This window comes from Pinus tabuliformis, chromosome 2_2, assembly GCF_031772625.1.
Source record: "Pinus tabuliformis cultivar Carrire ecotype Pingquan chromosome 2_2, CPIR1, whole genome shotgun sequence".
Classification (NCBI taxonomy): domain Eukaryota; kingdom Viridiplantae; phylum Streptophyta; class Pinopsida; order Pinales; family Pinaceae; genus Pinus; species Pinus tabuliformis.
Window position 1 is genome coordinate 639580507 of NC_142300.1, and position 24301 is coordinate 639604807.

Genomic DNA, 24301 nt, shown 5'->3' on the forward strand with positions numbered 1-24301 from the left:
TGTTCGAAGGTGATAATCAAATCCTTGAGTTCCTGCATTGCGAAAGAACACTCAAAAACGCAGCCATTAACAAAAAGGAGCATGACAAACTTATAAATGGAAGTGAAGACGAGGTGATATCTTTCATTGAGAAATTTATTTACTTTTCATCTCTCATGAGTCAGCAAACAGGTAAGCACACAAAATTACAACACTCGTCGCTGAGCCCATTCCAAGTTGTGGAAAAAATTGGTTATGGAATTTATAGATTGAAAACCTTACAAGGAGAAACTGAAAAACTCGTTGTTAATGGCCCGCATCTCAAGAGATATTTCCAGTAGCCACCACATGGTGGTTACCTCTTGAGTAGGTTAGAGTTCATTTCATTTTGCTGTTAGTGTAGTTGTATTCCTGTCCTTTCTTTTTGTTTTCTACAAAGTCTATTTTCCTGCTGTTTTGAATTACATTCCTTTTCAGCCAGCTAATGGTGGTCCTCTAGTCTCGTTCTACCTTTCAAATTTTCCCTCATTCACCACTCTCGGCCTTTCCCTTCCTCATTAACTTGCTGATGATTCTGTTGTTCCCGAATCCATCATTTCCTTGCAAATCAAGCAAACTTTCTATCAACCCATGAGCACTTGAGAATCAGCAATGGAATGCAAACCGAAACCCCTCATTGGCATCTGTTGGGAACTGTGTGAGATCTGTTGATAACTTGGATATCTGGAGCATGTAGGGGCATCTTTATAAAACAAAAAATGTGTAACTACAGCTGGACTGGCATGGAGGAACGCTACATTTAAATAAATCCCACTCAGACCTAGCCTATACTTGCTTGTAAGGTTTACAGTCATTCTCCATTGGTCCCATCCACCACACTAAATGGTCCAATACCTGTTACTCACAAGTAAACATCCTTTCATGGGTTAAGCTCACTGTCTCATACCCTATGGCAAATCTAATTGTGCTCTAGTCCTTGTGCCTAAAACTGGAAGGACTTATCTAAAAAGAAATGAAATGTCAAGTCCTTGTGCCAATCTGGAAGGACAGGTTATTTGGGAAGCCGGTTAGAGTAAGGACTGTCGCTAGGCTCAGAATACTGGTTGACACAGCAAGCCCAACCTTGCTTAAGCGGTTTAAAAATATGGCATGATCCATGATTGCGCCTCATTCAATCAATGAAAATATAGCACCGAAATTCTCATATAAAGTGCAAGAAAAACATGTCTACATCGAGCTTGATGAGCAATAAAGAGCTGAGGTACACACCTAAACAAGTATGGACAGATCAGTGACGGCCCCAAAGGGATTTTGAAAGTGGGAAACAAGTAAAGGAAGGTCAATAAACCCCATAATACTGCCATTGGAGAATGCCTGTCAAAATCGTATCAGTAAGTAGAAGCTATTTGTCTCTATCCCTCCTGAAACAGTTAATGTTTAAGTGGAACCCATGCTTGTCCATCTATATAGTTTGCATTTCAAGTTTATCTTAACATCCTAATGTTTTATTGATCTGAAGGTTATTTGGAAACAGAGATAACTAGTTCGCCCAGCGATTCGCCATTTGTCGTGGCCACAACTATCACCCCATTAAAACATGCTCTGATAGCAAATTTTCAGTGGGTCCCCTATAAATCCGGTCTTTCATCTCTCCGAATAATTTGTTTCATCTTAGTGATTTTAACTCTATGGAGAGGCAAATCTTCCATTCACAAATGGGTGAAGCCCTTTAACAAATCCCTCGCTTAAGCCCTTCATTCCTATGTTTATCGGGATTTGTTTAACCCCTCAAAACCCTCATCGCATTATTATTCCCATTACAATGCCTTATAGCGAAAACCCCTCATCGCATCATTGTCCCGTTATAATCCCTTTAGAAAGGAAACCCTTCGCGAAATACATAAACCGTCCCTCTTTCACTTATCGCACTCAATCTAGGCGCATAACATATGCCATAAGGGCCGGACCCGATGGCATTATAAACCACAATATATATATATAGATGTCGGGTCCGAAAGCCCGTCGCGTATCGCAATCAGCCTAAGTCCAAGGTTTATATATATGGCGCGCCCCTGGCCTCCAGACCCGCCAGCACTATGAACTGCATTGTATACATTGTCAAGCCCGACCCCCAATCGCATATCGCGTATCGACGAAGCCCGAGCCTTATACATATTACGCGCAGCGATATGGCGAACCCGCCGAGTTATCAAATACGATATATATATTTTCGGGTCCGAAGCCCTATCGCATATCGCAATCGGCGGAGCCCCAGGCTTGTGCATATTGTGATATGCGATAGGCCGAACCCGACAATATTTATAGACTCCATCATATAACTTTTGAGGTCCGGCTTGAGCGATTGGGGCGGGATTTCCTGTGTTTTCATATGTTTTCCAAATTTTCCGAAATTACAAAGGGATCGGGTTTTCAGTGTAAAGGGTGGGCCTATGGAGTCTCGATAGTGCAATTGCGCATCGGGGCGGTGGAAGGCATGGGTCCTGTGACCTGAGAGGGGGTCGATACCCGATTGCGATGAAAGGAAGCCCTCGAAAATTGTGCCAAGCCTATGGGTTGAGCGGGAAATTGTATGTTGACTATGTATCAGGCATAAATCCTTTTCACACTAGTTCCGTAGTTTTATAAAATGAATGAAGGCAGCGTTCACGTTTGATTGAACATTTTTGTTCTATTGTGCACAATCATCAAGCTAATGATAGCTATCCTTGCAGGTGAGAAGCAAAGGATGCAAGAGGGGATTCGAAGGGCCATGTATGCAGAAGCGTTGCGTTTAAGGGTCTGGCCGCAAGCGTTCCAAGTCAGAACCCCATGCGTTGCCTGTACATTCTATAAGCAGAGTTGTCCCGGTCTTCATTATGGGAAGGCAACAGATAGTCACCCTTTTCACCAACATCTGTTCTCTTCCTCAGGAAAGGAATCAATCCGGCCGTTATGCTTTCTACATGCCAGCGGTCATGCTGACGATCCTACCTCTGTGTACTCGATTTGCATATCTGAAACAGTGGGAAGATGAAGAGGTAGGGTAGACCTAGAGTCATGGGGCATTTGCATAAGTATTACCTCCAAAGAGGAGAAAGGGCTTTTGATTTTCGAGAAGAACAGTTTTGCTTTATTGTGAATAAGGAGGACTGTTTTGGTGGTAGAAGGAGCCTTTAGTTTCAGACTCATTGTATTGTTTTGGATCAAAGTGTTGTTACTGGCATGAATGTAAATGTGATTTGTATTTATGCATATTGATGACTTACAGTTCACTAAGAGTCTTGTTAAATTGAATGTGATTTATTTTCATGGTTAACTTGTGAATGGTCTCTGATTTGAAACTAAGTTAAACATCAGTTGCAATTTTTAATTCCATAGAAGAATATGGATTCCTATATGAGTGATTGGATTGCAATTTAGCTTTAATACAGTCTTGTCCAACTGTGAATTCAGTGATTGATTCATTTGGACTTGAATCTATGTATGATGTTTAACCTTCTTTATCACGCTCCTGTTGAACATATATATGATGTTTAAACCTCTGTATTATACTCTTGCAGGATAGATTAGGATCACTAGGACTAGATTAGAGTAGTTAGAAGTAGTATAGATAGGATTTAACACATGGAGGTTAGTTGTTTTATTTTGTTGATTTAATTGAAGTCTTCCTCCCGAAAGCAATCTTTTGACATGTTCAAACAGTTCACAGGGTCCCTTAAACCCCGTTGGAGCTAGCCATTCCAAACGAAAGTAGGTCTGATTAGGGCTTGCGATCAGGTTAGTTCCCCTTGTTGGCATAGCGAACATTAGCCTTGTCAACAAGTAGCAAGCAACTAAAGTTGTCAAACATCAGCAGCATGATTGGAGGGTGATGCAGAGACAATTTGTTGTCACAGTTGTGCAGCACTAGTTGGAGAGAACACCTTCCTCGCTAAGAGGGAGTGTTTGTTTTTGTAGCATCAAATGGTGTTCTAATCTCAAGGCTTTGTGGAGAGGCTAAAATATAAATACAGTAGTTCTCCAAAACCCAGAAATCGTTTTTGAAAATTTCACCTAGAGATGGCTTAATTAAATTAATTGACCATAATTAAAAATATCCTATGTCTAACTTAGGAAAAATGGTTAATTAATAGTAATTAATTGAGAAATGTGAGAATTCTCTAGAAACTCACACAGATCAACTTAGAGATGATCTCAACCATCCATAAGTTTTAATCATGGTCATTGAAGTTTCAACTGGAGATTATAAGAAGAGATCGATGGGCAGATGGGGAACAAACCAATGCAGATACTCAGTGTTTTGGGCAGTTTGATTTTCTAGTCCAAGTGATTCAGCAGGAGAAATCGAGCAAGTAGATTGAGTAGCAGGTGGCAGAGGGGGAGCATAGCAATAGTACAGACGAGTTTCCAGTTCCAAAGAGTCAGAAATATTGATTTCTGGTAGCATCAGATGTGCTCTAAGCCTCAAAATTTGCAAGAAGGCTAGGACACATGTATTCCAGAATACCCAAGAATTGTTTTGGGAAATTCCACCCGAAGACAGATTTATTAAAATAATTAATTATTTTTAATGGATGCCTAAGTCTAAACTTAGGAAATTAAAATAATTAAAGGGTATTAATTAAACTGCGGGTGAAACTTCTAGAAGAAGACGAGGATCAAGTCAAAATGATCTGAGCCATTGATTAGAATCTAATCTGGGTCGTTAGTTACTCAACTAGAAGATTATAAGAAGAGACTTTATGGGCATTTGAAAAACACATTGAGTGAGAGATCAAAGATCGATTTTCTCAAGAGAGCAGCGCAGTAGTTGCGGGAGAGGTCATTGAGGAGATTTCTTGTAGTGAGGGGCAGAGATAGTTTTCCAGTCGGAGAGTTTCCTGATCTGGGATACATCGCAGGGGAGGCAGAGAGAGATCCAGAAGAGGTAGCAGAGAGCCACGCTAAGCAGTGTAGAGCCATGCTCAGGTAGAGCAGAGCCTAAGAGGAGATTCAAAATTTGTTGGAGAGTCAAGTTCTAGAGCCAAAAGTCGGGGTGTGTGATTGAAAGGACAGAGAGACGAAGTTCTAGAGGCAAATCGACCAGCAAGAAGGGTGACGCAGAGCCTAGTAGTTGTGATGCTGAGATGCGTAGGCTGATGCAGAGGCAGTGTCGGGTTTGCCATCTAGACCCTGGATCTCCAATGAAAATGTGAGGTATTTCTCACTAATTTCTCTGCCAGTCAAATTCTCTATATTGGATAGCCAGTAAAGCATCCACAGATTGTATTCAGAAGCTACTACATAATAATACAAACCCTCAGTTGCTGCATCGATTTTCCCACATTGGGCTTTTCTCGGGACATTTGTCCAAAAACAATGGTGTCACTTGTGTGTGTTATTTCTTTCTTGCTCAGTACATGCTTCCACATATAATTTAATTAGTGAAGGTTGCAGTTGTATTTACTTCGATATTTACAATGTAACACAGTAAATAACTTGCATGAATTAACAAGTAGGAGAAGTAATATCAGTTTGCAGCAATAGGGAATTTGGGTCTCCAAATTTTCACAAGAAAGAAGAGGTCAAAATTATTCTCCAAGAAGCAGCGCAGGGACTGCGCAGTTGCTTCAGCAAAGTAGTTCAATTGGGTTGAAGGGAAGGTCATTTTCAATTCAAGAGACTGAGAAGATTTCCCATAGTGTCGGAGAGACTTTCTCAGTCAGCAATAGACAGGATGGCTTGATTTGCAAGAGTTCTGGGCTAAGCGTTTGGCATTATGCACAGGGGTGATGCAGGGCATGCACAGAGCAGGTGGACGACTTGCTTTTCAGAGGCAGTCAAGTTTTGGGATTGTTCGGAGAGAGGGTAAAATCCCTCAGTATATTTTTTCCAGTATTTCTCTTAGATAGAACCACCAATTTGGCGACATTTTTATTGTACTCAAAAAATTTGTTGCTGCATAATAATTAAAAACCCTCACTGTTGCACCAGTTTTCCCACATTGGGTTTTTCCGGGGACATTTGTCCAACAATAACGATGACATAATTTCTTGTGTGTGCTAGCATTTCTCAATTTCTAGCATTTTATTTTCCGCAATGTTTATATTATTTTGTAAAGAAACTGCAATGTGGTTAATTCGTTATTAATCAGAAAATCAATAAACAGAATAATCAGTTAGGAGAATTAATTCTAGTTGCTGCATTTCAATGAAATTTTCACAAGTCAATGGGTTTTCTATAGCAGATTGATTTAGTGATCACGTATAAGAAGGGCAACACAAACAATTTGGCTAACATGCTTTCAAGGCCACACACATCAAAGATCACATATTTGCGAACTCTTATGAACATGGAGTCTTTCATCCATGATGGATAAAGAGGCATATAGAGGATGAGGATTTCAAGGAGGTGTTTCAGCAGTTGCAAAGCCAAAGTCATTCATACAATGGTGATAACACAATTGACTACCATCTCCAAAATGGATTACTCTACAAGTTAGATAAGTTATGTGTTTCTAAAGGTGATTGACTGTAGCTAATGAGGGAGGCTCACACCTCCAAGGTTGTAGGGTATTTTGGTGTAGGGAAGATAGTGATCAATTTGCAAAGATATGTGTATTGCCTCAAGATGTAAGAAGGCGTAGCTAGGTTCATAAGAGGATGCGCGCTTTAATGCACTAGCAAGCCTAGTAACAGGAAACAAGGTCTATAGCATCCCTTTCCTATACTCACTTGTCCTTGGGAAAGCATTTCCATGGACTCTGTGGGAGGTTTACAAACAACCAAGAAGGGACATGACTACTTGTTCATGGTAGTTGACAGGTCTAGCAAGTTGTGTGTTTTAATGCCCAGTAAAAGAACCATCAACAGGAAAGAAGCAATAAACTTGCTCTTTGGATAGGTTTGGGTGCACTTTGGGAAACCACAGAGCATTGTTTCAAACAAGTACATTTTGGACTACATTGTGGGAGAAGATGGACATGAAGTTGAGGATGTTTACAACATTCCATCCACAAACAAATGGGCAACAAAAAAGTCAACGGGACTTTGGTGCAACGTTTCAAGGGTTACAATCAGAAACATCCAAAAATTTGGGATGAAAATCTGATATATATACAAAACTCTTCAACAAGAGTACGCAGTAGCCCACACTTCGAGTAAGTGCCCATTTGAAACTTGTTTTGGATATTTTTCACCTTCACCTTTAGATATTGCATATGGGTAGCAAGGAGGGATGAGGGAGGATCTCACAGGGAATACCTTAAGGGCAAAAAAAATTGTTGACAATATCAGGCAGATCCATATACAAGTACAAGAGACGCTATAGAAGTCCCGGGAAAAATACAATTTCAGGCATGATCAACATAGAACATAGAAGTCATTTAAGGTGGGAGACAGAGTATCATTACAATTGAACAAGGAGAGGCTGTAGGGCCCTGGTAAGAAAATCAAGGCTCTGTGATATGGTCCCTTTGAGATACTGGAAAAAGTGAGAGATAATGCCTATAGACTTAGTCTACCCCTATATGTGCACTTTTACTCAATAGTGAATGTGGAGAATATGAAACTCTATGAGCCTTCCATGATGGTTTAGGAAGAGGAGCAAGTACTACCTTCTATAGAAGATTTAGCACTAGATGCTCAAGAAGAGTTAACAGAAGATATATTTTTGTAGAAAAGATCCAGAACTACAAAACAAGGGCAGTATGAACTTTGGCAAATTGGATTGAAGGGGCAGCTTCCAAGCAAGGCTAAATGGTACTCCATGGAGAAGGTAGAGGAAAAATTTTCTCACTTCATTTACTAGAGGCTTTTGGGGACGAAAAGCCTCCCAAAATGAGGAGGTATGATCTAGATCGGATCATTATATTATTTCTCCTCTTGATGCTTTCAGAGTGAAAAAAGTGGACGAATCTGTTGAGAAATGTAACTAGTATCACTCTTCATAATTGTATTTGTGTCATGATGTAATGTATTTGTCAAAAGAAAGAAAAAGAAATTTATTATAAAAAAAATTATTTATTAGCATAGGTTTCATGCTTCATTTATTTTATTTATAGATCAAAGCACCCATTGAGTGCTTCTAGGGTTTATATCATGAGTCCTCGTCCTTGTCATTATGATCTAGACCCTTTTTGGGCTTTGTATATCAAGAAAGAAATTTATTTTTGAGTCAAAAGTGTCATTTATGCCTCTATCACCAAGTCAGCCTCATTGAAGGAATTCAACCGCCTAGAAGGACTATAAATAGAAGTGCAATTTGACCTATTTGGAGATCCAATCAAGCAAATTCAATCTGCAATTTCAGGAGAAGAAAAGGAGTGTGAAATAACTAGAAGAAGAAAAACTCTAGCAAAGGAGACACTTGTCAAGCAAGAAGAAGACGAAAATCTTTTTTTTCTGCCACACGTGTGAGTTTATGGGTTGCTGCAAGAGGGCCGAAGTTGCAAATCTGTAGTAGGGTCGACGTTTCGGTTACAGGAGGGTCAAAACCTAAGTTTGAAGCAGTTTGACTTGAGTTAACTTTTGGTGTTTTGCTAATCATCTTCGGACGCTGATTTGGTGAAGTGAGGAAGGTCTTTTGGTCTGGTCAAAGGTCTTGGTTATCTCATTTAATTTGGTTCTAAAATAAGAGGCGAAGTTTTTGGGTTTTCCCCTAGAAGAGGGGTTTTAGTCCTGGATGAGAGCCTATATCTGTGTCTTTGTTGATCTTCATGTTTTGGTAACTACTTGATGATAAGAAGATAAGAGAAGCTAATAAGAACTTAAAGATCATCACAAGCAACTATCAAGATATGAAAATCCTTTTGCCTTTCAAATTTTCTAACAGAATCAGCTCACAAAGCCATTTTTACCAGCAAGTCACAATTGGATAATTGGGGTCAGAATCTTCAAGAAGTTGGAGGAATTAAACAGCGTTTTTTAAGTAAAACCTTTCCACTTAAGTGTTGCACCCGCTAGCACTATTCCATGCACATGCACTTTTCCAATAGTACTAGAATTGCCACAATCTGAATTTGTATGTAAAAGTTATGCCCCCTGAAAGTTGACCTTCCTATTTTGACCATGATGATTCAAGAGGATGTCACATTAGTCCCAATTATTTATGGAAAAGGGGCTAGCCATGTGATCATGACTAAGAAAACTCTAGAAGGATCCATACTATAACTCTAGTTAAGAGTTGAAGGAGTCTAACTTAACCACTAGTAGGCTATTGGGTTGTGTTATAACCAGGCCACTAGGAGGAAAATGGGTTCCATTCTATTCGAGTGCATTTTGTTCCATAGATGCAAAGAGTAACTATGGGTCGATAGAGAGAGAGAATAGAGGAGGGTTTGTGCACTGTAGTAGCACACGAGGAACATGTCTCACTCCTTTGTACTCGCATTCATTTCCATTCAAAGAAAGAGAGAGCAAAGCAGCCTCACCTTTTAGTTTGGTTTTTTCCTATAAGGATTTCCTAAATCATATCTTATGTTCATTGTCGTTTGTGAGTTTTATTTCATTGTTCTCTATTTTCCATATTTTATCTATTGCATGTATAAGCATAACACAATAATAAGTGAATCCCAAAATCTAAGGAGAAATTAACTCTCATACTGTAGATTTTGGATTTTCAAATATATTTTAATAGATCTCTTCTAACAAACTATCAAGTGTTGATTTGTGGTAGCATCGAATGTGCTCTAGCCATGAAAATTGGTGGAGAGGCTAAGCCACATAAGATCTCGAAAACCCAGAAATGGTTTGGGGAAATTTAACCCAGTTGGAGAGATATTAAAATAACTAATATTTTTAATGGGGTTCCTAAGTGTAAACTTAGAAAAATTAAAATATTAATGGGTATTAATATAAAACTGGGTGAGAATGTTCTAAATGACATGGATCAAGCCAACTATAATCTTAGCCAAACTTAACCTCGGTCATTGAAGACTCAACAGAAAAAAAAAGTATAAGAGGATGCTTGAGGGTCAGTTGGAGAGACACCAAGTTGATTAGTCAGTTCGATTTTCTGGAGCGGGGTTTGTTGAGAGAATCGAACTAGTGATCTGTTGCAGCAAGGGGCAGTTCGGCACAAGGCTGAGAATACATAGCAGAGAGGTAGAGATAGTGCCAAAGAGACAGCGCAGAGCCTAGAGAGGCTGACGCAGAGGCAATTGGGTGCTATGCAGAGGCAGCTGGGAGCTACACAAAGGTTGAAGAGGCCAATGTGGGTGATGCAAAGGGTCTGAGAGCTGACGCAGGGCCAAGAAGCAGCGTCGGAAGAATTTTCGTCGAGTAGACTGAGTGCTAGTGAGCCGGGAAGGGTGACGCAGTCCCTGCAATGAAGTTGCCATAGTTGTTGTGGGATCATTCATCTGATGATTGATCAGCCAGAATATCTGTCTCCAAGGAGAGGTACTACTGTCGAGGGAATTCTCTGTTGGGTGAGCCATTTCTGGCACCCTAGTTGTATTCAAAAACTACATAATAATAAAACCCTCATATCTGCTACACCGGTTTTCCCGCATTGGGGTTTTTTGGGGACGATTGTCCAAAAATAACGATGTCCCTTGTGTGTTTGTCTCAGTTATTTCAGTTGTTGATCTCTATATGACTTAAGGTTGCATTTGTGTTTATTTTGGTATTTATATTTATAAATAACTTGTTAATGGAATAAACAAGTAGGAGAAATTAAACTAGATAATGCAGTAAGGATTTCTAACGTGTCAGACTTAGAAATTTCAACATGGTATCAGAGCATTACAGATCACAGAAGGACTGAAGGCACTAACAATAATCTGAAGAAGTTGCAGCAGTAGCAGCTTTCCCAAGAGACAGTGTTGTTCCAGAGCAGAAGCAGCAGAGAAGAAGTGACACAGAGGGCCTACATCATCATTTCGAGCTAGGAGGAGGGTCAACGCAAAGGCAGAGAGGGACAGATCAGACCTACGCAGTGCCCGATCATCTTTTTTAGCCAGGAAGGATTGACGTTGTGGCCAGGAGGAGCAGATTTTGTGGTTGTTGGGATTGTGCAGAGCCTGAAAGGGTTAGTTTCTTCAGTTGTCGGGGCTTGGGAGTTGTGGGCAGATTGTGATTGAGAAGCTGGTGGGGCGTTGTTTCTGTCGGTACAGAGCAATACCTGAGGGGACAAAACCAAGGTAGACGTAGCCACTACCTTGACAAATTTCTAGCCAAGAAATCTAAATCTGAGTTGCAATTGCAAGGAGAATTGGAGAGGAGCGGTTCGACATTTGGCAGAAGGATTTCACGCAAGGAAATCAGGACTTGGAGGGAAATTTCCAGGAAGGAAGTCGAAACTCAGAGGGAGTCCAAAAGCGGAGCTGAAATGACAATGAACAGACTAAGGGATCGGGACAGGTTGGTCGGGGTTTCCAACTTTGTCATCTGGAAGGCTAGGATCCTCGCAGTCCTGGATCAACATCGCATCAAGGACTTTGCCTTGAGAACCATGGCTATCCCGGTTAACCCAGCTGAAAATGAGAAATATGAGAATGTAATGGCGAGGGCGAAGTGCATGATCCTTGACGAGGTCAAAGATCATGTCGTACCACATATTGCTGAAAAGAACCCAGCAAAGGAAATGTGGGATACTTTGACGACCTTGTATCAGGGCACTTCTGTGCAGCGGAAGATGCTATTGGAGAATCAACTGCAGTCGTATCAGATGCAGAAATGAGAGTAGATAGATGTGTTCCTCCTCAGATTGCAGGAGATTCGTGACCAACTTACTTCCATAGGGTCTACACCGGATCCGGAGTTCATGGTGAGGACCGCCCTGAATGCAGTCTCCGAGGAGTGGGAGACATTTGTCCAAGGAATTTTGGGCAGAGCTACTCTTCCAGGATGGGAGGAGATGTGGGCAGCTCTTCGCTAAGAAGAGATCAGGAGGTTGATCAAGGTGGGGAGTAGTGGCAAGGGAAGTCGAATCAAGAAAGACGAGGAGGAGGATGCAGCTCTAGCATCTGCGGGACAGCAAGGGAAGAGGAAGAAGAAGGACATCTCCAAGGTGAAGTGCTTCCATTGTGGGGAGCTGGGACATTATGCATCCTAGTGTCCAAGGAAGAAAAACAAGGGAGAGGCTTCCGACTCCAAGGCAACTCCAGCTAAGGCGGAGAAAGAGGTCAAGACTGATGACAATTGTGCCATGAGTGCTCATGCACCTCTAGAGAAGAGGTGGGGAGACATCGAGTTGTAGTTAGGACTCAGGAGGACTACACACTAGGGGCAGGATCCTTGAGGTGCCCAAACTCTTGGATCATATCTGGCTACGGGAGCCCTTAATGATAGTAGCAGAGTAACAGATGTTGGGTGGAGCAAAGTGTAGTGGAGTAGCAAGGCAGTGCTTAGGTGCAAAAATCTGAGGCAGTGCTTAGGTGCAAAAATCTGAGGCAGCGTAGTGGAGGGTGCAACAATGCAAGAGGCACAGAGTTGTATGCAGCAGCACAGTAGCAGCAAACGGATCACAGTATAGCAACAGAGGCAGCTTCAGTTTCACGTGGCTTCCAGACTGACTGGGATGTCAGTATTTGGGAGAAGTGAGTTACCTACTTCTCAGTAACTGAGTTAAAGTGCAACAGTTAGCAGTGGCAGTGCTAGGGGCAGCATGGGCAGGATATTGAGAGGGAGTTGTCGTACAGTTGTAGCAGTGCAGTTTCATAGGCAGCAATACAGGAAGCAGCAGTGCAGATGATGTGAGGCAATAGGCCTAGCATCAACACAAGTATTGGTGCGGAGGATCAGTGTGATGTTTCCTTGGTGAAGCATTACTAGAGCACATTCCTCGCTAAGAGGGAGTGTTGATTTGTGGTAGCATCGAATGTGCTCTAGCCATGAAAATTGGTGGAGAGGCTAAGGGACATAAGTCTCCAAGGCCCAGAAATGGTTTGGGGAAATTCCACCCAATTGGAGAGATATTAAAATAATTAATGTTTTTAATGGGGTTCCTAAGTATAAACTTAGGAAAATTAAAATGTTAATGGGTATTAATATAAAACTGAGTGAGAATGTTCTAAACGACATGGATCAAGCCAAATTTAATCTTAGTCGTTGATTAGGGACTTAATCTTGGTCGTTGAAGGCTCAACAGGAAAAGTATAAGAGGAGGCTTGAGGGTCAGTTGGAGAGACACCAAGTTGATCAATCAGTTCGATTTTCTAGAGCGGGGTTTGCTGAGAGAATCGAACCAATGATCTGTTGCAGCGAGGGGTAGTTCGGCACAAGGCCGAGAATACATAGCAGATAGGCAGAGATAGTGCCAAAGAGATAACGCAGAGCCTAGAGAGGCCGACGCAGAGGCAGTTGGGTGCTACGCAGAGTTAGCTAGGAGCTACGCAAAAGCTGAAGAGGCTAGCGTGGGTGACGCAGAGGGTTTGAGATCTGACGCAGAGGCTTCAGTAGCTGCGCAGAGGCTAGCAAAGCTAATGCAGGGCCAAGAAGCAGCGCCAGAACAATTTTTGTGGGGCAGACCAGTGTTGCAGGAAGCGCCCCCCCCCCCCCCGGATCCTAGGCCGGAATCGCGTCCCGTACGGAAGCGTTCCGGAAGCGCCCTAGGAAGCGCGATTCCATTTTTTCCGAAGCGCGATTCCAAAATTTTAATGCGCTTCCTGGTTTTTTTTAACGCCCTGTGACATGATACTAGCCTATTCTCTATGTGAACCTCCTATAGCAATTCATGAACTACCTGTGAGCTCTATGGCAAGGTATCCAAGGAAATTGAAGGGTAAACAAATGAAGATGACCTTCATTCTCCATCTCTTCTAAAACCTGATCTAAGTTCAAATCCTATACTACTGATTAGATCCAAAGAACAAAGTTCAGAGGCTCTAAGGTCTATGCCCCTTATTCGAATTATTTGGAGAACCTTGCTTGCTTGTGGTCCGAGAAGATCCGAGACTGATATCTGTAATCCGTGCCTGATCCTTCAAAATGATCTGAGTCAGATACTAGGGTTGTTAAAAAGTATACTTCAAAGTTGCCAGATGTTACAGTGAGTATGTTGTTGTAAGATCCGAGTTGTTCTGAGGTGACAAATGCTACAATTGCTTGATCCATGCATTACACAGTTTATATGATCCAGTGACAAAGGTATGTTATATGGAGTGCTCAAATTGCAAAGAGTATATATCGTGTATAGCATGTACAACATAGTATGTATGTGATGCAAGTGGTATGTATATAATCCAAGCCATCTCCCAAGGTATGACTGTATATGATGTGAAGTATGCTGGAGTATGTATGTGAGTATCTTGTAGCACTGTACATGATCTAAAGTTGCTATAACAATTGCTATGTAATGATGCGAGTATATGTACACCCTTATAGTAGGCATGTCATTAATTGTGATTCGTATAGAAGACATGGCAGACAATATATATATATATATATGACATGACAGACAACCTTGGCATGTATGACATGGTAAATAGTATGTATGACATAGCAGACAATATGTATGGCATGGCAGACAGTAATATAACTGTGACCTGAGTTTTACCATGTCAACATCCGAGTTTTACCATGTCAACATCCAAGTTTTGAGTATAAATGCAAAAAAATATAAAAATATATATATATATATAGCAGACGCTTCCGCGGACGCTTCGCTTCCTAGATTTTTGGAAAATGACGCTTCCGCGCTTCCGCTTCGCGCTTCCGCTTCGCTCCCGCTTCGTGCAACATTGGGGCAGACTGAGTGCTAGTGAGCCGGAAAGGGTGACACAGTCCCTGCAGAGTGACGCAGAGCAGTGGAAGCTGCCATAGTTGTTGTGGGATCGTTCATCCAGTGATTGATCAACCGGAATATCTGTCTCCGAGGAGAGGTACTACTACTGAGGGCATTCTCTGTTGGGTGAGCCATTTCTAGCACCCTAGTTGTATTCAGAAACTGCATAATAATAAAACCCTCATATCTGCTGCACCGGTTTTCCCGCATTGGGTTTTTCCGGGGACGATTGTCCAAAAATAACAGTGTCCCTTGTGTGTTTGTCTCAGTTATTTCAGTTGTTGATCTATATATAAGTTAAGTTTGCATTTGTGTTTATTTCAGTATTTATATTTATAAATAACTTGTTAATGGAATAAACAAGTAGGAGAAATTGAACTAGATAAGGCAATAGGGATTTCTAACGTGTCAGACTTAGAAATTTCAACATCAAGTGGAAATCCACAGCAATTTACGGATCAGGGGGGAACAGCAATTTAGTATGCATTGTTTCTCTCTCAAAAGAGTGTTATTTGACTGTACTCAAGTCAAGCAATATAACACAAGGAATTGGAATTGGTCTTTTCAATCTCTTTGTCTAAGGGGTGATCTATTATTCTCTCTTCTCTCTTTTTGTTTTGCAATTGCTAGAGTAGTTTTTTGTCACAAATAGATCTTGTGCTCGTGCTTAAAATCCTACAATAAATTCTTGGACATATGTATTGAAAGTTTGATCTCGCTCTCTTTAAATTTCATGCACAAGGGTTTCATGCTAACATTGCACTATCTTTGCAATCTATATGCTTGAAATAGCCAAATCGATGCCACATAAAAGCAAACAACCTGCTCAATAACTGTCGACTTGCATTTTTTTTTTTTTTACCACTGCTCTATTGTCCTAAAGCCTGGCATCTAGGATTGTTAATGTACTGGTTCAGATCTGCATGCATTTATGGTCATATCAATGATAAACATTTTTTGATAATGCTGAAGATAAGGGCTTAATGATTATGTCGTATCATCAGAAGACTTCATTTTCCCGCAACATTTGATATATATACAATCTGGGACAGCTCCTAAATAAATTGATTCAATCCTTAATACAACAACCTGGTTATTTAAGCAAACATCACATTGAAAATTGTTCTGTTTCAAGTTTACAGCACTGATATCTCTGCAGATTTTGGTGCAAGCAAGTCCTGGGAAAATTCTTTTGTTCTTTGGTTAGCCATCTGTACTATATTGTTTCATACTGTGACTTTAAGAGAAACCTTTTATGTTTGAAGTACTTTCAGCTGCATATTATCTCTGGTAAGGTTTTAAGGATCATAAGACTAACTTGAATTGTGAGATCTCATAATTTCTTTAACAGCGTTGAGGCATTCACAGAGTCCTTAAATCACCTTGAATTGAATGGAAGCAAATAATGCCTAAATGACTTCACTTGTGGTGAAAACATCTCATCTGCAATAGGTCTGTTGTGAGGTTTTAACCTTGGTTGATTTGCATAGGTTTGTGTTTCTCTTGCATCTTCAGATTACACTACATTAAGGTAAACGTTGCACCCAACACTGGTAACCCTTTGATCTTGGTAAAGAGGCACACAAACTTTATTTGTTTCATAAGCTTCATAATAATCCCCACTGAGGGTCACTCTGCATATTGAACTTGTTTACAGCAGTAAATAGCTTGTGCTGATTTGCTCCAGCCTGTTATTGTCATCGTTTTAGGTCTATAATCTGCATTTTAGAATTGGTAAAGAATGTTTGGGTAAAAGCTCGGTTTATGCATTATTTGCTCGAATAAAATGATATTTGAAATGCCCTAGAAACTATAATCTGCTCCCTAATCACAGTTGATTTCATAGCATAATTGCAGTAGTTGATCTTTGCCAACATTTCTATTTTGTGGTGGTTGGTTAAGTTTTTATTCAGCACAATTTCTCAAGGCAATCTTTACATTACTTGTTGAATGTTACCAATATTCTTTGATATTTTCCCATATGGTATTTTTCACAATATGGTGTTCAGAATGTTTCAATATATGTGATGGCAATGCTAGTGTTGCCTTCAGCAAGTGTTTCATATCTTACACACTTAATCTTTGGGTTTGCATACATCTGGTAATGCACTATAACAATGATCTGAAATAATTGTCCAGAGGGACAGTGTCATAATGGTTACAATCTGCTCTTGAATGTTGTGACTAAATGCACTTTCATGCAGAAACTTTCACAGCTGGTTAACCTACAGAATAATACGACTCTGTCACTGCTATATTTTGACTTGTGTTGAAAGATCTCCCTATAGCGCTCTAAGTCTCATTGCCATCTTCGAACTTGTGATTATACTGGTTAAAGATTGCTCACTGTTTGCTCTGTTTACACTTATTCAGCTATTCCCTGTATCTGAATTTATATTTTAACACCTGTGAATATAATTTAGCGATATATCATATCATGGGTAGTGACATGGTGTAGCTATTCTCTGAGTTCTGTCATCCTAGGCTTCATTGGGCATTAAATTGGTTTTATGGTGATGATGATGGAGTAAATCTATAGTTTTCATTTGCACATCTTTGCCTAGTCATTTGTTTTAGCGTTCCTCACGGTGTAAATGAATACTTATGTACTTTGTGCACAATCTATGAATAATGGCCCATTTATTTTCCTTCTCAGCTGCCCTGAGTCCTCGACTTGTATCAGAGATAAACCATACTGGGGGAGAGAGAATCTAAAGACCTGAAAATAATCCTCAAGGGCACTGAAATATGGTTGATTGCAATTTGCTTCATTATTTAGAATATTTTTGACCCGCAAACTGCCTATGCACACCTGCTTGTTGATCACAATAAGATTTCAATATGTACAGCATTAATGGCATAATAATCGCACCCTATTGGCATAATACTCCCTCCAAAACTACCTTGTTCTTAAGGCAGGCACCCAACAGAAAGTTTTCCTACACATCATTGCATGGTTAGGGTGGGTTCCATACAATGATATTAACATTGTGGTCGATGTATCCTTCTCATGTTGGCTCCTTGAACTGCAGGAATCTGTGACAGGGTTATATTAGGTCTAGATGGTTCAAACTTTTTATGTGATTCCTTCATCAAATTTCGTTTTTGGTGTTTGATTATGAGCTAAAAATATATAAAATGTGAATTATGCATGTTGTATCTGCATTAATTATCCACTTTTATTATTCAAGGCCCCAAGAGTAACTTGAAGATTGACAGAGAAACTTACTTAACTATTAAAATGGGAAATTAGTTAATAAATTCATAAAGTGGCAATGCAATGCAAACTCTTTGAAGTAAAAAATCTTTCATCAAATGTTTTTAGGAAAAGGTCAGAAACCTAAAGAAAAAGAACGAAAGATTCCACTGGAACTAGCATGAAGCAAAGAAACTTACAATATTAGCAGCTTTGGTATATTTGCTAACTCGGGAGGAAGTTCACCTGTCAAGTTGTTATTATCCAACAATCTGCCAAAAAGAAAAGTTTCAATCTCGACAAAAAGAGTAACAACATTATTGGCTGCATGTAATCATTCAGAAACAGATACAAATAGTTGAAAATATACTTTAGACCACTTAAGGACCAAGGTATCTCTAAAGAATCAATATTCCATGATATTAGTCTTTCAGAATAACACTCTGTATGTTGTTCATTGTGATAATTCAAAATGAAGACCAGAACTTACAGGTGAACCAAACTTTGAAGTGTGGAAAGCTCTTTTGGTATTTGACCACTGAGTGAATTGTTATTCATATGACTGCATACAAATTTACAAAATACATATTAGCAAAATTTGGAACTAAAAGGATTCGGGATTATTATATGGACTTCAATTCCTATCACGTTAACCTTGCTTTTAAAGCTGGATATTCTGTGAGTTGAAGAAATTCATATTTCCAATAATCCTGCCATAATATATTACTTTACTGAAAATCTTGATTGTAATCACAAAGAACTCACAAGTGCCTGGTTTTATTCAGCTTTGCAAAGGACTTTGGTACAGGCCCCTCTATTTTGTTCTGATCAATTTGTATTCGGTCCAAATTGGAAAGATTACCAAGCTCTTCAGGCAATGGACCTGATAGATTGTTTCCATTCAGAAGCCTATAACATACCACAACGAATAGTCAAACATTAGAGTATTCATAAGAGGAAAAGATAGAAAAACATGGCAAGGAAACAACAATTTCTGAACTTTTTCTCTGAATTCAGTACTACCTGGTTTGAAATAGACGGCATGCATTAATTGGTAAAGTGTCTATCCAATATTCCTACTGTTCGTTAATGCCATTTATAACCACTAACATCACAGCTAGTCTACATATAGCAATTCTTGCATTTATATAAAAAAAATATTTGTGTGGCATATCAATATACTATGATTTTCATGGGGACGGGTTTCCTGTCCTCATATTCAGAATTTTTATCGTCTCCCACTAAAACAGACATGAGGGGAAGGAGATTTTATAATCTTAGAAGTTATTTCAAAGCCAAGGAAATAAGTGAAATTGGAGTTTGTGAAATAAACAGGTAAATTTGGAGTCTAGGAACCAAGATCTGATAGCAGATATAATGATCCACCTACAATTACAAACAGAATGCAAATATTAGCATACATACGGGGCATCTATATGATAGCTACATGTGCATGAACCGCGTGTATTGCACTAGTATACATACTGGCTAATACCAGAAAATGTCTAAGTTTAGGGTAATGAATTGATTATCGAAATAAATTCTTATCTCACCGAAATATAATGATGGTACTTGATATGTGTACCACCCTTATATACATATATATGATCAAAAGAAAATATAATTTAATTTACAAATTATATTTGATTAAATAATTAAAATTATAAATAAAGTAAATTAATTTAATTAAAAAAATAAACCCTAATTAACTTAATCAAATTAATCCTACGTAGCCTATCTTTTAAAAAGGTAAACCTACTAAATCTGTTATAGCTCTAACCCGGAAATATTATAGATCTGATATAAAAATATAAGATAATGCAAATAACCCAAGAATAACAATATTTGAATATAGCTCTGATACCACTTGTTATAGATCTAACCCAAAGATATTATGATAATAGAAATAACCCAAGAATAATATGAAATGATTCTTTATTGATATCAAACCCTTATGGTAGGGTAACACCATACATTCACTCCTTAAAGAAGGAGAACACTCCACAAGCCATATGCATGTTCATACAATAATCCTTCCTATATTCCTTGACATGGAGTCTCTAGCCTCTATATAGGCCTCATACATACAATATCATGGATCATTACCATGGTTCCCTCATACCATCAAACTAATACCATGGGCCCATTACTTTATTATATGTGGTCTCTTACATGATATGGGTTAACCACCTTATTTATTACTATGGCCCATCCCATTATTACATTATTACCTTGGGTACCTCCCTTGGTACCCCATATTATCCCCCCTAGGTATATAACAAAATCAAATCTATAAAAATCAAATAAGGTTCAAGGGCATGCGGAGTTCCACGTAACAAGGACAGAGGCACAGATACAGGAAAGGGAAGAAAGGCGGTCACTCAGATAAATACAAGGGAAAGGGGGTGCGACTGAGAAGGGAGCTTTTGGGCCTTTGGAATGAAGTGCAAGGAGGAGGAATTTACTATAGAGAGTCACAGATTGAGAGAAGCCTTGATTGTTCTTGAAGCTTTTGGGCACGGGGGCCAAATTACTTCAAATTTTGAAGTACTTTGGAGCTGGGTACCGAGATTGTGCCCAATTTGGCAGGGAGGTTTTGGTCTTTTGGTAACGGGAGCAAATTGGGTGCTACAAGAACAAGGGATCGACTTCAAACTCGGAAGCCAGGTATGTAGTTGTGTATTTAATTGGTAAATTCCGCTCTAAAATTTCGCTGTTTGTATTATTGGCATCAATTTCCATAATTTTCCAAATTCAATACCTCACAAATTGGTATCAGAGCTAGTTCAACTTTCGAGACCTAAGGGAATTAAAATTTTAAAAGTAGGTTTTTATATTTCTCGTTGCTTTTACAAAATCCTTTCGACCTCCATCTTCAGACCTGTACGTTTTGAAGAGAACTGACTACATGAAGTCGTTATATTTTTATTTTCAAACCCATGCACATGTTAAAACCCTAAATCCTCTTCAGCAAAATAAAGTTTTCGGGTGATTGAAGATGAATTAATGTCGGGCATCGATAAACTTGACATTGATGCACAGTAGAAGGAAGTTTCTGGTTGTTGGGCACCTTCTTCTGCTTATTACAAATAAACCCATTTTTATTGTTTAAAAGAGAAGCCACAATATGCTTTTCATTTATATATATTTGGGAGTTTTAATTCCATTGATTTAAAGTTTGTTCGGCATTGGAAATCTATGTTAAGTGCATATAGCCCCGTCCATTCTGTCAGATAAATGAATTTATAAGGATGTATGTCTATTTTGACTGAATCCTCTTCATTTGCATTTCCTGAACATGTTTCTCAAATTTAATACCAGCTTGGTATAGTTCCTATCACTGGCCCTATAAACCTCATCACTTATGCTTATGCCTGATATATAAGGTGTTCCTGTGATCTGTGATGTTTTCCATGCTTCTTAGTCTTCTCGATTCCTTATGCTCAACATTCATGCTTCTCTTAGAATTAAGTTAGCTATTCTTTGTGCACATGGAACATCAGACTCCTCATGTAAGTGTTTCCCTTCACGGACCTTAAGAGCCATCTGCAATGCCCTTCTAGGACTCAAGACATCCCAAAGACCATCACTGGCCATCATAACTAGCGCTTTGCTTTTGATTTTTATTCGTAAAACTTCGCTTATATATGGCTCAGCTGAGAAACGGACATCTTGTTCCTTCATAAATTTATCTCCAAGAACACGAACTATGTTCATTCCACATAAGCGAGTTTCCCCATCTCTTAGCTACTTGCCTATTTCCAACATTCGACTCTTTTCAGATAGACTAGTAAGCTTGTGATCTTCTGTCATGGAAATATGCTTTCCTTCTACGCTGAAAATGCATGCTGAATATCCAACATTTGCACATTGTGCAAAGAAAACCTCTTTAAGATCAAACCACAACAAGGGAACTCATACTGATAATTTAATGCTGCTTCAGTCTCTCTAAATGCATTTCTCAAAACATGTTTATTCCCATGTTTGTGTGCTTCTTACCATCAAATATTTGTATTCACCAGGTTTTAATTTCAACAATTCCCTATTCAGCGCCACGTCGGACACTATTCACAGCATCAACATCTAAACAGTGTGCCCACGTCACTTCCCCATCTCCTATCGAGAATGAGGACCGTCTAAATCACATGTGTGGGTACTACTTAAAAATTGTTGCCCACAAAAATCACGAATTATATCTGATTGTTCATTACAATTAACGTTACTCTCCAAATTTTCTTATCTATGTTCATTAATGGTTTGAAGCTAGAGAAAATACCCAATAAGATATGTGTATTTCCATAAACTAGACAATTAAATCCATGTATAAAGGAAATTGAAGCTCTATAGAGACACTCAAAATGGAGGGAATCGTAGAAGGGAATCGTAGCCAGAGAATGAATGAACTAGAGTCACTCACCCGATACGATGGCGTGAGGATCACATTCGGGCTTCATGAATTTTAAGAAATTTTACTTTAAATTAATTATATTAATTAATTAATATTAATTATTAATATAATAATTAATATAAATTTTTTTTTTTTTAACACTAGGGTGAGAGTTATCCTGGGCAGGCCCAGGATCAAATCCAACTGGCTGCCACTATAAACCTAGGCTAGGTGCAGCAACCTGCAAGCCACACATAGCAAGAACTTATGCAACAAGAGCCGAGACGTCCACTCTGGGGTCGCCTACTCTTCTAGCCAAGACACAACAGGCCATGTACTCAACGAGATTTGAACCTCCGTCTCGTGGGTTTCACCCAACGAAACTTATCGTTAAACCCCATATCACTGTACAATAATTAATATAATTTTATTATTAAAATATTAAGCACCATCATAGGGCACGATGTTCCCTAGTCCTTACTTCGCACCCGACAATCGTCGACATGGTATTCCCTGGCCTCATTTTGCATTTAACAGTTGTCAAGCACGAGGAGCCGTGCCTTACTCCATGCCATAGCCTAGACTTTGCGCTCAAAAAACTTTCTGCACTTGTGTCGATGGGCGCGGTGTGCCACCGCATACACTCAAGCAACGTCGCATTCTTAAGCCAACAAGTCACCATGTGCACGATTGATAACTCTACTTTCGAATCACTAGATGTTGGGGCCCCAAAACAGCGGTGTCATCTTCATGTCCTACACCAGAATTGAGGAATTTGATATCATTTATTAATAGTTGCTAAAAGAGTTTTTTTTTAACTTATAATAAGGTAAATATTTTGATATTTATCAACCTTACCTGAGATAGTATAGTATGATATTTAAATTGGACTATATTATTACTTAATATTTTCTGTCTATCTAGGACCATATTAAAATAATTATCATATTAACATGGTTGTTGTTGTTTTCGAAAATCGCATTTAAGGTTTGAAAATAAAGTATTCCTTTTCAATAATGATTAATAAAATCGATTTCGTTAAATTTAATATTTTGGTAAAATGAATTATTAATAATATTATTATTATTATTATAATTATTATTATTATTATTATTACAGAGAGTTCTCTATGATTCTATAATAAAACAATCAAAGACTTGGAATGAGAGAAAGACCTTGAGTAGTCGGTCACGTGTTGAAAAGTATTGTGCTCCCTACGTCGAGTTTAGGCAAGAGTTCAAAACTAACTACAGTCAAGAAAATGAGCCATATGTAGAATTTTGTGTTATATGGTTTTGTTGAATATAGGAAACGTGTAAAATTTAATTAAATTTTCAAATAATTATTTTATTTTAAATTTGTTATGAATGGATATAATTTATTTAATGAAAACTTTTCAATGATTTTTATGGATTGTATTGAATAGGATTTTCTTTAAAGTTTCTTGGTAGTCGCCCAACAATTTAGCATTAAATGTAATTTTAAATGATTATAGGATGGGTTTTGTATATTTAAATTTTAATTATATTACTGTGGTAATGTTTATTTATATATTTCGACCTATTATAGATATTGTTGGTATAAAGATAGTTGATTAAATAGTATCTTAGCATGTAGGATACTATAGTTTTATAGTAACATTCTTTTACACCAAATTTTTATGAAGTAATACTATGATATATGAAGACTCATGCATTTTAATAAGTATTATTACGAATCAGAATATATTACCATGCATTAGGACAAGGAGGTAGTGATACCACCCTCCTTGACCTCAGTATCAGTAAAACCTGCATGTAGGTAATAATAGCAGAAAAATCTATACCCATATGTGAGCTTGAATTTTTACGAAATTATAGTTATCAAATCTAAATTGTACTTCAGATTTTCATAATCTTATTATATGTCCAGGAAAAGTTGCGATGGTAAAAACATAGCAATGATTACAGCGCCATCGAGTAGCATCGTCGTCACTAACACTAACACCGTCGCCATCACCATCGTCATCGCCATCACCACCGCCGATACCATCA

General features: G+C 38.8%; 1 protein-coding gene across 2 annotated transcripts in view; it reads right to left on the bottom strand.

The window, feature by feature from the left end:
- The window catches only part of LOC149194248 (putative LRR receptor-like serine/threonine-protein kinase At1g06840), a 281247-nt gene that overhangs the window by 196763 nt on the left and 60183 nt on the right, over positions 1-24301 (bottom strand). For both annotated transcript variants that reach the window (XM_089405064.1, XM_089405065.1), the window contains 3 exons: positions 18647-18790; positions 18372-18443; positions 18082-18153 (listed from right to left, as the gene is read on the bottom strand). In XM_089405064.1, the coding sequence (XP_089261190.1) occupies positions 18082-18153; positions 18372-18443; positions 18647-18790 (288 nt within the window). The remainder of the gene's footprint in view (positions 1-18081; positions 18154-18371; positions 18444-18646; positions 18791-24301) is intronic.